We start from the raw sequence: 17,215 nt of genomic DNA on the forward strand, positions 1-17,215 counted from the left end.
CGCCGGGGTGGAAGGGGGTTACCGGCCGGGTGTTGTGGCAGAGTGTATCAAGATCGTTATATTGCACGATGATTCAGTATTCAAAGTGCTTTATTCGCACATTCATGTTTATTGGGGTCCACTTGTTTTAATTAAAATAAGAGCAATGAAGCTGACTGATTTTTTTCAAAGATATCATATCTTCAAAAGATACCCAGCTCCCTGGAAATTTAAACAAAGAAAAATTGACCAGTTAAACCAGTCACAAACAACCATTAATTATACATATACTGATGTTCCATATTTATTTAATGTCATATGTGTCATTAAATCGACGTTAATTAAACTGTAGCTAAAGTAACACATAGGCTACTTTAGTTCAATTCCGTTTTATTTGTATAGCCCATTTCCACGTCATTACATTGTCTGAAGGCTTTACATTATTCCTGCCCGAAGCCCCCACTGAGCAGGCCAGTGGCAAGGAAACGCTCCCTAGAAGGAACAAACCTTGGGAGGAACCGGACTCAAAGGGGGAGCCCATCCTCCAGGGCCGGCAAGGGAAGTCAAATGAACAAAATATAACAAAATCCTAATTTATACAGCCCCGATTTTAAGAATCGAGTCTAAATGCGGAGGGCAGGCATTTCTGACACAACAGCACCACATAACTAAAGTAGCATACATACTATGATTAAAGTGACACACACATTAATAGGCTACCTTAAGCGAAGACACGCACTATAACTACAGGGAAGCGCGTCCCGGGGAGCGATTTCAGTGCGGGACCCGCAATGGCGGCGCTCGGCGGTTGTAGTAACTCTGCTGACAATTTAAGTGATAAAAATAAGTCTCCCCAAGTGACGGCGCAGAAAGTACGACAGCTTCTCAACGAGGGCGTCGCATCAGAGGACAGCAAGCAAAAGTAGTAATATTTTTCATTCGCAATTATTGTATCTTTTTTGCCTTAACGTTCATTTCTCAAGCAGCAGCCTGCCGTCATGCCCGTAGCAAAAGGGGATGGGAAACGTGACTGACGATCGGTTTAATGTAATCTCGGCTAAATGAGCAGTTGGAATGTCAATTAACTGGGCACTCCACAAACGGATATCTCTGTATATAATTAATACATTTCCCTTACAACGCCAAATGCTTTGAAGAAACAAGTACGCACTTGTCTTTTAAACGTATTTATAATGTGAAGGAGCTTAAGACCGATGCTAACGCGTTCTGTGTTCTTTATTTTCGTTATTTTTTCATGACTTATTATTTTGAACTTCGAATCTGCATTGTTTTGATCATTTCAATTGCCTTGAACGTGCTTTTATTGTTTAAAAAAGGGTTAATGCAGGGCGAGTCGCCTACTATACGTTTTTAAACGCACGGTTGCGAAGGCAAATGTAAATTAATGTATTCAGCTATTGTTTTTTATCAATTTAGCTTTATGTAACACCTGGTTTTCAGCAGCATTATGGATGAAAGCCGATTTATTTACCGTTTACCAATTATTAAAACCGGATTTAATAATCTCACTTGTTTATTCAGACTCAATTTGAGACTGTAATTTATGAATGGACTACAAGTGTATTACATCAGTAAAACCTTTTATTTAATCACTGACCACAGGTCCTGGTACTCAGCAGTTTCTTGGCTTTTGTAGTTTTCGGTAAGTAAGGTTACTTAGAATTAAAGATTACAGATTAAAGATTATAATACAGCGATCCCCCGCTATATCGCGGATTTTCACCCGACGCATCACAGTTCTCTGCGTATCGCGTACCTTGCTTGTGGTCCAATTGTTGTGAGCAAACATTTTGTTAACTTTTCGTTTTGTTTTAAGCCCCACGATATAATGCTTGAACTATAATTTTTTTTTATTTATATGGTCTTTCTATATCTCGGATTTTCACCTATCGCTGAAGTTACATTCCAGACCCATCAGGCGAATTACTGAAATGCATTGATTGGCATGGCCGGCACGTGTGCGTTTATAGGAAATTACACCTTCAGACTGAAGAATCTGATAGTGCCGTGGTATAAAGGCAGGTAAAATATTGAACAGTAAGGCCTGATTTATGTTATGTATACAGTATATATGTTAAAATTCTAATGTTTTTGACCTGTTTGGCGTTCCATAGCGTCGCGTCTCCTCGCGTGAAGTATATCGCTACACTAAGAATGCTTGTGAAATAAGTAAATGGCAAGTGTATGTAATTGATGCTCTGATGAAAATGTCAGCAACATCGATATTGTATGAAAACGCTGTTTCCTCCTTCCAGTGCAGAGGCGGAACAGGAAGGAGAAGCAGTGGCCCCAAACGGGGTCACACAAATACCCTGCGAAGCTGTGAGCAAGGAAGCTTTCTTTTTAAGGGTGGAGTCATATTCAATATCCTTACCAGACACTAAATTTAGATCCATAGATTAAAAATATGTGCATGGGGAGCCATCTGATTTTTATAAGAGTTGCAAGCTGTTAAACCATGACCTGGATTCTAACTTTTTGCATGTGCCTGATTTTTCCTGTGTTTGAGAGGGTATCTTCCTTTACTCTGAGAACTGTCTGAAATGGGCAGGGAAGCCCACCCTTCTCTCGCCCCTGAGGTGTGCGCAGTACGGCTGGGTGAATGTCGACTGCGACATGCTGAAGTGCTCCAGTTGCCAGGCCTTCCTCTGTGTGTCGCTTCAGCCCACCCTGGACATTGAGAAATGTACGTTGTGACGCCGGGGTCCTGGAGGACCAGCACTTGGTCACATACTTTTATTTCTGCGCCATTTCCCACCTTATATTTGCATGGGCCCCCTTCTGGCCACTGACAGCCACTACACTAAAGGGGGCAGGGGGCCTGGACGTGACTTTAGCAGGGCCCAAAAACAACAGGGACATCCCTGCTTGTGCTAATATTGTTTTCATATTTTGCCACCTTGAGTTTACCATCAGTGTGGGCTGTTAAGTGCTTCTTGTATTTGTTAAAGATGATGGGCGCCTTGGTGAGCTGACCACACTCCTACAGACGCAGCATGAAAAGTTCTGCTTCTGGCCTGACTTCCCATGTCCCGGTGAGATGCCTGATGGGGTTTTTTTGGGCTTTTTGATTGGTTCCTGTTGTGTGGGAGGTAGGGCTGTGTGATATGGCATAAAATTCATATTGCGGTATAATTTGAACCATAGACAGTAGACGGTATATTTTGCGGTATATGATTTGATCTGTAAATTTCAATATAACTGTTTTTGAAAGGGTAATGTATGTCCATAGCAAAGGCATTGCACCAGGAAGTTGTATAATAAACTGTTAAAACATTTCATAGTCATTAGTAGTCATGAACGTAGAATATTTATTGTGCAAATCTGCAATTGTAGAAAAAATATGAAAACATTTCAGGTAACTTAACTGGTTTTATCTTATATTAAAAACACAGGTTGGGTTTGTAAACTGTATAGGTAAGCAGAAAACAAGACACAGAACTAGACTAGTGTCATAACTCCATCTATATTAGTATGACCGTCTCTCCCATAAAGGTCCTGGCAGGCAGAGTCCTGCACGGGTTCGGGTACCCGACGGGTGACCCGCAAATTTTGAAGAAACGGGTGAAAAATATTCTACTCTGTCGGATACGGGTTCGGGTCAGGTCAGACGCAGGAGAGCTAAATTGTGGTTTTCAAAACATCATGTGCCAACAAAAAAACCCTAGGGCTATATTTTAGTGACAAAATCCCTGCATTAGAGATGATTAAACTTAAAATCCGTATCAGTTTATGCCTGCACGCGCATTCCCGGAAATCTCTCCCACTTTCATTTTCAAAAAACGCATGCGATCTCCTCCAGTTGTTCGAAATGGATGCTGAAGTAGTCAGCTGAGGCCATCAACTGTGGACGATATCCTTTTTTACACAGTAATATAAAGCACCGCATCAAACGCTAGTCTTCGCCTTCGCGTAGGAATTCCAGTCGACTAATCAAAGGAAAATGGACAGTGCACGTAGGTAGCCTATAAAACCCAATACTGTGCAAGGGTAGCCTAATGTACATTATTATATTAGTTTTATTAACATTTAATTGTAAGCTGGTAAGGCTATGTATGGGCATGGAAATATAAAACATTTGAGTTTGGAGTTAGGCTACTACCATTTGTTTTGCTTATTAGGCTGTTATTAAGCAACATTTACATTTGGTCAGCCTTTTCAGCTGATGTTGCACATGTCACTGGTCGTTTGTTGTGCCAATAAACTTTTGTCTTTAATTTTTAATCTGACTGATTTTCATTCAGTGCGGGTCGGGTGTCGGTATTTATTTATAGCGGATCGGGTCATTTTATTTTATTTCTGTCGGATAACGGTTCGGATATGGGTTTAAGTATGACGGCCGGGTGCGGTTTGTCAAAATCAGACCCGTGCAGGACTCTGCTGCCGGGTGCAACAATAATCATATAAACAATTTTCATATAAATAAATTATTTATTATTTGACGCGACTTCATTACGTCATTTTTGCGGGCAAGGAGCGGAAATTTCTGCGGTAGGGTGGTATAATCAAAATCTCTCCCGTTGGCCAAATTTATACCGTTTATGCTGTTTATACCGCCCAGTACTAGTGGGAGGGGACTGACCCACACGCCGCCCTGCTTTCAGAGCGCTTCTGGGCTATCCCGATTGGTGAGCCCGACGTGCTGCTGAGCGCCTTCGTGGACCGGTACCGAAGCTCCTGTCTGCTGGAGCAGCGGCTGCCAGCCATGAGGCCTGAGGACCTCAAAGCCGTGGTAAGAGGCTCTCTGCACAGGCACAGTGGCGAGGCTCAGCCCCTGGCACACTGTGCTGACACACTTGGGGTTTTAGCATCACAATTTGCAGATGTAATATACCTTAAATTACCTGGCATATTATTGTTGTACATGATCAAGTTTGATTTTGTTGGTTTGTTTGTTCATCTGTTCATCCATCTATCAGTTTGATGCTTTATTAAACCCAAAGGAAATTGCAGGTTACAATACCACAACACGTGCATTTCGACAGTAAGAATGATGTTTAGACTAACTAGATAGTGAGAGTAACAGTGCAAAGAATGTCAGAGAAAATATTGCATGGAATTCCATCGTAACGACTTAGGAATGAATAGTGTTGCACATTGCATTGCAGTGTGAGTGAATGAATGTGCCGTCAGTGTGTGTAAATGATTCAGGTCCGTTCGGTTAGTTGGCGACCTCCTGCCACTCTGGTGCCTCACCATGTGAAACGTCGGGCTGTGTCTCTGCCCTGCCCAGTCCCTGACGGAGGATGCCATCGGTGTGCTGTTGCAGCTGCTGGAGGACGAGCTGGCGCGGGAAGGCCGCCCTGCTGCCCCGCTACCAGCGGAGCCTGTCTCCGTGCAGGTGGCCGCCTGTATCGTGGCCCTGTGTGGCTGGACTGCCAGGTAGGTGGGGCCGCGTCCCCCCAGCTGCCCCCATTACCGCCAGCTTCCTTCTGTCATTTTCCACACCCTGATTTTGGGATTCCTGCATAATGACTACTGGCCTTCATTCATTTAGTTCTTCAGGCCACTGCTAATATACTATATTATATCATTAAAACATCATTTATATAATACAGTTAAAACCGTATGAAATATTTCAACTTTATAAATTTTATCTGGGTGAAGGGTAGAGCTGTTAAGTTTATTCAGTTATTAAAAAGGCATTGAATAAAATTTTTCCTTCTCAATGACTTGGCAATGTGGTGCATGGAAGGCAGCGTGATGCACGGTGAGGGTCCAGACAAGGAGGTGACAGCATCATTTATGTGGAAGCACATCACATTAAACGTGATTACGAGAATGCAGTCATCTGTCGGTATTGCAAAGCAGAACTTCAATTTCACCACAGCACCAATAATAATAATCGATACTTTATTAATCCCCATGGGGAAATTATCCTTCAACTTGATTTTTGTGGAGTAAGTTGTCTGCGAAGGACAGCCACCCGTAGCGACACCCAGGGAGCTGGGGGTTAAGGGCCTTGCACAATGACCTACAGACGTGCTGAGGCTGGGTTTGAACCGGCAACCTTGTGATTACAGGCACACAGGCTTAGCTCACTGCATTGCAAAGCAGACATTCAGGTTTGACGGATTCACCCAAAATTGCCATAGATATGTACTATTTTGCCTCTTGGAATAGCCTAGCCTGTCTCTGTCATCATTTTGACTTAAATTATTTTGCTTAATTTACTCTTTACCATCATGTGAAATACTGATTATAATTGATGGTGACAGTCCTAGTCAACGGAAAGGAGCTTCATTCACTTGTTTGTTTGTTTGTTTGTTTGTTTGTTTATAACCAAGATAGTTATTTTGAAATCTCGGTGACCAAATTAGTGGAATGGGTGGGGTAGTCCCCCACAGAAAAAATTAATCATTCACTGAGCATAACCCCCCCCCCCCCCCCGGCAGTTGGTGAATTTTATTGTGGGGAACCATTCCTCATTCAGTGCCATCAAAATACCACATACTGCAGTAAGATGTCTGGGTGGTATGAAAAACATGCCGCCGTTGGATGACGACTCAGTCAGCCCATGGCACCTCCTTTTCCTTTTCCTCCCCTGCAGCCCATCTCTGACCTCCCTGCACCTTCCCGCCCTCACCTGCTCCTACTGCCTCCGCAAGGTGGGGCTCTGGAGCTTCCACCAGGTGGAGGGTCTGCCTAGGGATGCCGACGTCTCCCTGGAAGTCCCCAGCACGCCCACGCTGGGCCAGGATGTGCATCCGGCCACCTTGCCCACACCGTGCCGCATGAAGCTGCGCAGTCAGGACACAGTGCGCTCCCATGGCCATGAACCGGCAAGTGGCGATCACTTCTCCTCTGGGTCAGGTGTCGGACAGCGCTGAGTGTCGCATGGGTGTCCCCCATCATAGGTGGAGCTGAGTCCCTCCCCCGTTTGGGGTCGAGCGCGTAGCAGAGAGTCCCCAAGTCCCACCGAGGAGCTGCCAAGTCCGCAGAGGGGCAAGCGGCCTGTGACCCGGAGCCAAGGGCAAGGCGAAGCGGTGGTGGCAGAGGTGCCCTCCAGCCCCCAGCGCAAAGCCAAGCGGCCCCGCCTCTCTTCAGGCAGCATGGTGAGGCCTCCGAAAGTATGGGTCCTCTTTGGGGGGGGGGGGGGGGGAGTGCTTTATGATGGGCCCCCCCGAAAATGCTCCAGGGTGCTGGATGAATGGCTGCACTCAGACGCCGAGCATCACTCTCCCCTCTGTGTCTGTCTTTAAAAAAGGAGGGCAACCAAGATGTTACATGCAGATAAAACATTCCAGTGTACATGCACTCTTATTTGTACAAACAGAAAATAAAGCTTCATTTCATTTCATTAGCATGAAACTTTCTTCCTTTGGCAGGAAGCGCCTTTGCACAGGGGTGTGTTTGACCCAGTAGGCCAACACCGAGACTGGTGCCCTTGGGTGACTGCAGTGAGTGGGGACACTCTTGGGGAAACGCAGCTCACTAAGCCACAGCCCCTGCTCCCTGAAGCAGAGCACCCCCTGCAGGCCTGGAAGGCTGCACTGCATCTTTTCTTATCCATGAAGAAACCTGACAATACAGCAGAGTCCAGCCTCTCTCAGGTACAGCCTCACACATCACTTCTTACTGTTTGCCTTAAGTTCAGCCATGTGTACGAAAGGTCACTGTAGTTACAGGAGCGCTGTAATATGAAATATGTGCTTAGCACAGACATGCAGAAATTAGACTGACTCTCCTCCACTTGGTGATGTTTGGCCTGTCATCACAGATAGGGTTTCTTTGTCTTTAAGCATTAACCCTCGTTACCCGTCCTCCTCTCTCAGGGCCTTCATGACAAGTCCAAGAGGGTGTTCAGGATTTTCCATCAGTGGCAGCTGTCCTCCGCTCACTAGTCTGTTCTTTAGTGTAACATTTTGTTACAATTCTTTTTCTTTTTGTCATGTGGTCTGAACTTGGAGCCCAAGCTGTTTGTTTTGGCTTCCAAGACTTCTTTTTGCCCTCAGGTGAGCTTATTGTGTGTGTGTGTGTGTGTGTGTGTGTGTGTGTGTGTGTGCATGTGTGTGTCTCTCAAGGTAAGGGAAATTTCTGAGACGTAAATCACCTTGGAGGTGACTCTAAGGGGGTGAAGGCATGCTTGTGTGAGAAGGGTTAGGATCAGTCACACAGAAGCTCTGAACACTGCTACTGAACCTGTGACTGCTGCCAAAGCCAAACATGAGTCTCAGCACTGCGCTATTTACCAAGAAGTCTGTAGCTCCGGGACCCAGGACCCTGTCATCCAACCTGTTATGGCACCTGGCGTGAGTGTGGGAGGAGCTTGTTTTTCTGGGACTATTTTTTTTTTTTTTTAATACCTTGATGCACCAATAAGAGAGTGTACAACTTTTACAGAGAGAAGGAAATATGAGCATTGACTCCAAAAGTCACCTGGTTTGGGTTATAGACTGAAGCTGATGGGCTTAACTGGAAGCTTTGCCCATATTACGGTATGCAGCTCTGTGTGGTGTGGGCAAAAATCCAAAACACTTGGGGTGATCAACCTATTGTTATGTATGGTATAGAAAGTCATTTGTAAACTTTTTGTTTACACACTAAAGTGTGGTACAGCTGTTTGAACTGTGTGGGCTGTTCTCCTGTTGACTTGAAATGTATGTGCCTGAGAAAATTTGAGCAAAGAATTATGCCATATAATTAAGAAATGTAAAAATCTCATTCCAAGTGTTACTTTTCTCTCCCCTTCCCCTGCCTTCTGAAATTTGAGTAGATGCTGTCTTGAAAGGGCACGTAGTTCTTATTTTAATAAAACTTTTAGTGAAAAGTTATTTTTTGGTTTTGGTTATGTGTAACCTATTAGTGTGAAGTACTAAACCTCTACACAAACTATTATCCATCCATCCATTATCTGCCACTTATCCGGGGTCGGGTCACTGGGGCAGTAGTCTGTGCAGGGATGGCCTGACCTCCCTCTCACCAGCCACCTCCTCCAGCTCCTCCGGGGGAATACCAAGGCGGCCCAGGGCCGCCTCCTGGTTGGACATACCCGAAACACCTCCCCAGGGAGTTGTCCAGGAGGCATCCTGGATAGATGCTCAAACCAACTGAACTGGCTCCTTTTGATGTGGCGGAGCAGTGGCTCCACTTTGAGCCCCTCCTGAATGTCTGAGCTCCTCACTGTAATGTTATTATATAGTAAAAGTATGAATTATATGATAAATGCACAGCTTATATGAAGTAGGAATAATGTTTGTACAGTGTAATTACTCTACAAGGATACATTCTAAGAAATGTGTTGTTAGGTGACCTAGATGGCATAATCTACTACACACCTAGGCTATATGGTATAGCCCAAATACTGATAAAAAGCACACAGCGGAGTAAATACATAAACCAATAGCATAGCTATTATCATCATTGGGTATTAAGTACTGCACATAACTGTATGTGCTATAGTTATCACTCAGCGCAGTATGTCAAACATGTGAGTAATGTGTTGCACTATGACATTATGATGGCTATGACACCATTAGGCAATAGGCATTTTTCAGCTCCATTACAATCTTAGACCACCATTGTATATGCAGTCCATCATTGACCAAAACATCGTTATGTGACACATATCAACATCTATATCGCTGATAAGCAAATTCTAAAAGCTCTTTTTGCTTTTCTCCTTTTGTTGTAAAAGCAAAAATCCTCTACAGATTTCATTTGGTTAGAGAAAACAGGTGCTCAAAGTGAAGTGGCATAAAGCAAACATTGATAAAGCAGGGAATACCTGTATTGTACCTGTCAAAGAGCAGCAGGGCACACCAAAATTCATAAAGCCGGGAATACCTATATTGTGACTGTGAAAGATCAGCAGGGCACACCAACATTGATAAAGCAGGGAATACCTGTATTGTGACTGTAAAAGATCAGCAGGGCACACCAACATTGATAAAGCAGGGAATACCTATATTGTGCCTGTGAAAGATCAGCAGGGCACACCAACATTGATAAAGCAGGGAGTACCTGTATTGTGCCTGTGAAGAATCAGCAGGGCACACCAACATTGATAAAGCAGGGAATACCCGTATTGTGTCTGTCAAAGAGCAGCAGGGCACACCTACAATGATAAAGCAGGTAATACCTGTATTGTGACTGTGAAAGATCAGCAGGGCACACCAACAGTGATAAAGCAAGGGATACCTGTATTGTACCTGTCAAAGAGCAGCAGGGCACACCAACATTGATAAAGCAGGGAATACCTGTATTGTACCTGTCAAAGAGCAGCAGGGCACACCTACATTGATAAAGCAGGGAATACCTGTATTGTGACTGTGAAAGATCAGCAGGGCACACCAACATTGATAAAGCAGGGAATACCTGTATTGTACCTGTCAAAGAGCAGTAGAGCACACCAACATTGATAAAGCAGGGAATACCTGTATTGTGACTGTGAAAGATCAGCAGGGCACACCAACATTGATAAAGCAGGGAATATCTGTACTGTGCCTGTGAAAGATCAACAAGACACTTCCTGAGCCACGAGTTTGATTCCCCGCTTAGGTAAACGAGCCGGTACTGACAGTGCACATTAACTCCTGTACAAGGGTTTCTGATACCTGTTTGTTTTTCCATTACTGCTGGATCCATATATTTAGAAGTGGTACTGTGTTCCTGTTGCAACAATTTGTTTCATTAAGGCAATGGAAGTATATGGCCTTTTTGGTGTCATTTATGTATTAATAGGTCACTTTGAATAGTAGCAAGGAGCCCTTTAATCCCCCTCCACTAACTTTGGATCTCAGCTCGACTTTCCAGGCCCTGCCCTGGTCATAGGTTACCCAAGGTCGCTTTGTCAATTATTCACAGTAGGGGATCAGGAGTGTTTCATTCCAGCAGCCTGTCATTGTCACATCAGCAGGGCGAGAAAGTATCACCTGTGTAGCTCTCATGTCACCCCCAGACTAAAGGCGCTTTCCACCACACCAGGTGCTGTACTTTTAGTATGGTACTTTCAGTACTTTCCCTTTCCTGTTGACTTCTGATCAAGTACCAGTATCAAACGTTCCAGTACCTAAAGTACCAAACCAGCTGGGGAACTTTTTTGGTACTTTGGACTTAAAATGCTTTCTTTGTCAACTGGTTATGCAAATAGCCTGCCTTGGAAACAATACAAACACTGCTGTGAAAATCTGCGAACTCAGAAAACAGATGAAGTAAAAAGTAATAATATTAATAATGTAATAATAATAATGAATGCATCAACGAATGAAGAAATCCAAGCTTCAATGGCGAACTGGTCGGAAGAACAGCTACGTCAACATCAAGAAAGTATGACAACAAAAAAGCATGGTATTAGAAAACTTTCAAATGTTGTGATGTGATTTTGTTGTAATAAATATTGGGATATTTATGAAGCAGAAAAGGAGTTCAGCATAAATTTCTCACAAACCCATCAAGAAGTTATTTGAAAAATTTGGACCATAGTTGGATTGGTCTGCGTTGGGGTGCCAATATGATACTGTCATGGGGCCCTAAATCAAGAGTGGCACCCCTGACAGGGCACCCTTGATGGCTGTCATTTTGAAGGGTTAGGGTTAGGGTTAGAGGTAGATTGCCATGTGGATTTCAGTGGAGCGAAATATAGAGGGAAGCTTAGAGTTTTTACTCACCTAGCTAATTAAAGACATGAAATGATTAGGTCTTTCGAGATTAAGTTAGGCCAATACTGAAAATAAAGCTGACTCAACATGTCTTTTACATTTAAAAGGCTGTCATGTTATGAGCAGAAGAATATGACTTTGAGGCTGGGAGGTGGTGTAAATATGTCTGTATATGTTTACTATGTCATACCTCAAGCTATGGGGCTGCATAGCATGCATGCTCACAGCTATGTTGTCCACACGATGAACTGTAGCAAATCTTCCACGGAATAGCCATCCTGCCTACATTTCTTCAAAAGAGTGAACAAAAATGGACAGCATGGTGGAATCCATTACTCTGGAACATGGATAGGAGGGGTGGGGGAATTTATTACATCAAGTCCACACCCAATTGTGGTAAGAATGGAAACAAGCCGTTAATATTCCCAAACCCAGGACTGTCTCTGAGCTGAAGCCGTTGTGTGTAGAGAAACTCATCAATGGTGATAGACTGAATAAGCAACAGGAACTGTTTGTTAACAGTGATTATTGCTAAAAGCAACACAGTTACTGAGTATAAGGCAGCTAATTGTTCACATGTCAGGTGTTTTACAGCCTCCCCTGCTGGATGACATCATATATGACAACAACTCAGCAGTTTCCTCAGCTAATAATCAGGTTTGACCGAACAGCATACATTTAGTGCCACAGATGTGTAAACATGCCCAAAATACCCTTTTCATGAAAAATAAACCTCAGAATGATCCATAACACAATATGTAAGTACTCATATCTCTTCTGTAGGATCACACTTCAAGCTCACTCAACTTGCCCTTAATCACTGAAGTGATCCTATTTTTAAAATCTCTGTCCATTTTGGGATTTAATCATCTGAGCCATCAGTAACTGACCAGTTCCTATATTAATGCAAGATATCACCTGTTCTTGTACCTCTGCCCTAACCCCTTGTTGTATTATTGTATATATGTGCAAATACATTTTTTTAAACATCTTATTTTAATTAGTTCATAGTAGTTTATGTTGTTGAAAGCAGAGATATTTTGTCTGATAAATGTTTTGTCTGATGAAAGCACAAATGTTAAAAATACATTTGGCACAATGACGATGGCTGCTGCCCTGGGGGGACAGGACAGAGCAACACGTGTGACCTGTGGGGAATGGCTGTAGGCATGGAGCTCACTCAGGGCGCAGTCAGAGAACATACCTCTGACGGCTGTGTCATCACGTGCTCGGACTTATGGTCTGCATTTGTGTCAAGAGGGCATCTATCAGAGGATTATCGGAAGGTTTTTCTGTATAAAATAAGTATACTTCAGATTCACTGGGAAGTTCAAATCTGAACTGAATAAAACTGCTTTATTCCTAGTTTGCTTTATTGTTTTTTTTCAGGGGACTGAGGGGTATTTCAGGGAGCAGAGAATGTTTTTACAAACCTGCCAAGTCAGACTACGGCATCTTTGCACACCTGCGATGTCATTCAGTTATTAATGGCTCCACTTTGTCACATTTCTTTGTAATCCTTGTGCTCCTGCCCTTGCTGATATTGCATGGCTAGGTAATGCAGAGAAGGAGAAATACACGAGCTGTGAATGAACAAGCTGAAGCTGTTCCTGTAGTATCCATTGTAGTAATTATCCTGTTGAGTGGTGAGAGATTTCAGCTGTTAATTAGGTTTTTTCTCTTCAGTGAAATGTGTCACAGAGTTTGTGACAGGAAAACTGAATACTGTACCACTGTTGCCAATAAAAAAACAATGCATGTACTCAGGTATCCCATCAGTGAGGTGTCAATTAGCACACAGATGTAAATCATGGAGACCGGCTTCTGGTGCACATCATATTTAGGTCAAGAAGATAATAACAGCATGCATGCTAAGACTGGGGCCTGCCTCTTATGCACTTAATCCTATTCTAGAGTATTGGTTTTCTGTCAGCCGAAATGGGATTAACCCTCTTCTTTTAATCTGAGACAGATTTACTGTTACACTTTTTGTACTAGGCCCTTGATACTTGATTGGAACCGAGTTAAACAGTCTTCTCTAGTAGAAAAGGGTGGAATTATTGGCTATGAATTAATACTTCTAACATAGGATTTGTTGTGAAATCTTCCCTGAGCAATAAAGTGATATCATGTGTCTGGATGCCTGAGGCATTTATAACTGTAAACATTTTACCTTTCAGTTCAGATTCCTCAGTGCTCATTTTACATCCCCCCTATTATTGAATATGTTAAGAATATGAAGCCAAGCGATGACCTACAAGAAAATCACAGGAGCGCTAATCCTAAAATTGACTGTAGAGTCAGAGAGAGCAAATAAAAACATGGCATGGGCCAGTTTGACAGCAATGAACAGATTTCATCCTTTTCATTAATATCATTTTTGTCATTCTGAATGTGTGCCACAGGTTTGTGCTCCGTACCAAGCCTTGGTAAGAAGAAAATGGGTTATGGCACTGAGCCAAGAGTGAGTCAACCAGTCCTGTGGAGTCAGATGGATTCACACTGTGGTTTATTTTAAAAAAGCTTTTACAATGCTGAGCATATTCAACCTCAAAGCCCTTCTTGACCTTTTGCATGCTAAGCACTGTATCACGACATGCAGTCTTCTTGTGACCTGATTACTTATAAAAACTGGTTAGAAATGAGACACTTGACATACAAAAGATTACACACTGAATATTTCTAACACTTGTGAAGAAGGAAATGAGCATGGAGCAGGATCCTTCTGTAACTAAGTCACATTTGAGAATGAGAGGGCCTAACCCAGATACAATGAAGAAGTTTATGATAAAAGAGGCAGATGATGACTAGCTACAAGATGGATGGACTCAATTAACACAACAACAAACATTCTTTTGGGAGACTTGAAGATCAGGGCACGAGTGAAAAGGTTCTGAAGAATTGCTGGCAATACACCCCTAATCCATATGACTTAATGGTACCTAATAATATTCTCCAAAGACAACTGTACATTTATTTTGCTTCAAATTCCAAATTTAATTCCTAGAAAGGCCAAAATATGTGTATAATTATATGTATTTAAACCTGCACAACAGAGTGAGAATATGCAAACTCCACATAGAGAGCAGAGTGAGGATCCACTGAGCCTAGGGTGACCACCTAATTCATGTCAGGGAGGACACTTTGAGCTACTTCAGGTTATACAAACTACTTTAAAACTGAAAGGCTCCTGTGTTTGGCTAAATAATTCAGCTCTTCATGTACTTTGACAGGTTTCCCACTGGACTGGATGCAACACTCAGTGATCCACCCAACTCAGGTAGGATACCTGAGTTTCAGCGGGAACCAAAACATTTAAGAAGTCCACTATTGCTAGCAGATCATCCTTATGGCACTTATCGAACTGTTTGAGTGTGGGGTAGAGGGTGAAAGTGACAAAATTGAACCGGGCCATTTCTACTAACACAACCACAATAGCCCCCACACAAAAAATCCGCCAGACAAACACCGGAAGAAAAGAAAGAACGAGCCCCCAATTTCTGTTACGATCCCCAGTCTAGGGTAAGGAACAACAGAAAGGAAAGGGAAAGGGTAAGGGAATGACAAGTCAAACGGGAACGGGAAAAGGGAACACGAGACACAAAAGGATCTTTTTTGCGAGTAACTGAGGGCAGATAGGATGGTCTAACCCTTGGCTGTCTTCCTGTAGGAGGACAGCACCGGCACCTAATCCACTGGCATTCACTTCCAACTTGAAAGGTTTAGCGAAATCCGGGGCAGCTAGAACAGGGGAGCTGCTGAGCAACATCTTAATCAAGTCAAAGGCAGCCTGACAGGCTGGGGACCATACAAACGGCATACCCTTACGACGCAACTGGGTAAGAGGTATCACAACATCGAAAAACTGTGACAGAAGCACCTGTAACACCTGGCCATCCCTAAGAACCTCTTCAATTCACGTGGCGTTTGCGGGACGGGGAATGAGCATATAGCCTGGACCTTGGCGTCCAGGGGTTTAACCAAACCACGTCCCACTAACTTGCCCAAGTAACTAACCGTACCTTGTCCGAATTCTCTAAGTGCAAAACTAACAAAGCATCTTTTAATTGAGGGAAAACTCTAGGGAACATATTTGCTATTCCCATGAATCCCACATACTCCTCCGAGGCAGGAGTACCAGGCTCAGCTACTTCGTGTCCGGGCTGTGGAGATTGAGGCTGATAAAGAGGTGGCATTACGAAGGATGAGCATGGGTGAACAAAAGCCTGTGCCCCTTCCGCTTAAGGTACACTCACCAGGTACAACCCCTCATTCAGGCCTGTCCGCCCGTGACCGAGCTGTTGCCCCAGACACTCCTCGACCTAGCCTCCGTTCTCCCTCAGATTCACCAGTCTCCCAGGAAAATGGAGTTGGAAATTCGGGATTTGACATCAGTCGTCATATCGGGCTTGTTCCTGTGTTTCAGGAAAATGAGGTGGACACCTATTTTTCCATTTTTGAACGCATCGCTACGACGTTGAACTGGCCCAAGCACCTGTGGTCGCTGCTGCTGCAGTGCAAGTTAGTGGGGAAGGCACAGGAAGTTTGTTCAGCTCTGGTGTTAGAGCAGAGTCTGGATTATGACATTGTAAAGGCTACTGTTTTACGGGCTTATGAGCTAGTTACCGAAGCTTACCGGCAAAACTTCTGGAAGCTTGGTAAATCCGCCAGCCAAACCCATGTGGAATTTACTCGGGAGAAGTCACTATTGTTTGAAAAATGGTCAATCTGCTAGTGGTGCATTTGACTTCGATCAGCTCAAGGAGCTGTTGCTCTTAGAAGAGTTTAAAAATTGTGTTCCCGATCATGTTGTGGTGTATCTTAATGAGCAGAAAGTCACTTCTCTGGCTGAAGCTGCCACCCTCGCCGATGAGTTCGTGTTGACTCATAGGACTGTGTTTACCCCGACTCCTCTACCCTGAAAACTCTATCCCTGCCCGGTGGCACCTCCTGCTACGCCTGCTTCGTCTCCACCGCCTGTGGAAAGACATGAATGCTTCTACTGCCACCATCATTTCAGTTTGTCCAGCACTTAAATAGAAGGATGTCCATGCTGTGGCTAAAAAGGTACATGTTGCTGCTTGTACCGACGGTATTTCGCCGTCACCCCATGCTGTTGATCCTGCCTTTCAACCTTTTGTGTTTTCCGGTTCTGTTTTGCTCAGTGAAACTGACGTGCGACACCTGGTGACTATCCTGCGGGATACGGGTGCTGGCCAGTCATTCCTAGTGGAAGATGCTGTTTCACTCTGTGATATGTCCTATTGTGGTACCGATGTGTTGGTGCAGGACATTGATTTGCGTGGGATAAGCGGTCTTTGTTAGTGCAAGAGACTAATTATCTGTTAAAAACCGGTCTAGCTGTCCCCAGCTGTAGTCCCTGGAGTTCTCCGTGTCTGCTTGTTCCCAAGCCTGACGGCACTTTTTGCTTCTGCACAGACTACAGAAAGATGAATACAGCAACCAAGCCGGATGCTTTTCCGCTCCCTTGTATGGAGGACTGCGTAGATCGCATCGGGTCTGCCAAATTTGTGTCCAAACTGGACTTGTTAAAAGGTTATTAGCAGGTCCCACTTACACCTCGCGCTTTGGAAGTTTCCGCTTTCGCTACCCCT

At 43.8% G+C, this 17,215-nt stretch overlaps 1 protein-coding gene across 1 annotated transcript; it reads left to right on the top strand.

Moving 5' to 3' along the window:
- The first annotated feature begins 333 nt into the window (after positions 1 to 333).
- Positions 334 to 8,774, top strand: zc3hc1 (zinc finger, C3HC-type containing 1). The gene is made up of 10 exons (XM_023795550.2): positions 334 to 901; positions 2,256 to 2,364; positions 2,536 to 2,686; positions 2,952 to 3,035; positions 4,605 to 4,732; positions 5,234 to 5,382; positions 6,551 to 6,782; positions 6,858 to 7,055; positions 7,329 to 7,553; positions 7,776 to 8,774. The coding sequence occupies exons 1-10, from the start codon at positions 771 to 773 to the stop codon at positions 7,842 to 7,844; spliced, it is 1,476 nt and encodes a 491-aa protein (XP_023651318.1). The 5' UTR covers positions 334 to 770; the 3' UTR covers positions 7,845 to 8,774.
- Positions 8,775 to 17,215: the final 8,441 nt, after the last annotated feature.

The sequence above is a fragment of the Paramormyrops kingsleyae genome, chromosome 1 (assembly GCF_048594095.1).
Source record: "Paramormyrops kingsleyae isolate MSU_618 chromosome 1, PKINGS_0.4, whole genome shotgun sequence".
Lineage (NCBI taxonomy): Eukaryota > Metazoa > Chordata > Actinopteri > Osteoglossiformes > Mormyridae > Paramormyrops > Paramormyrops kingsleyae.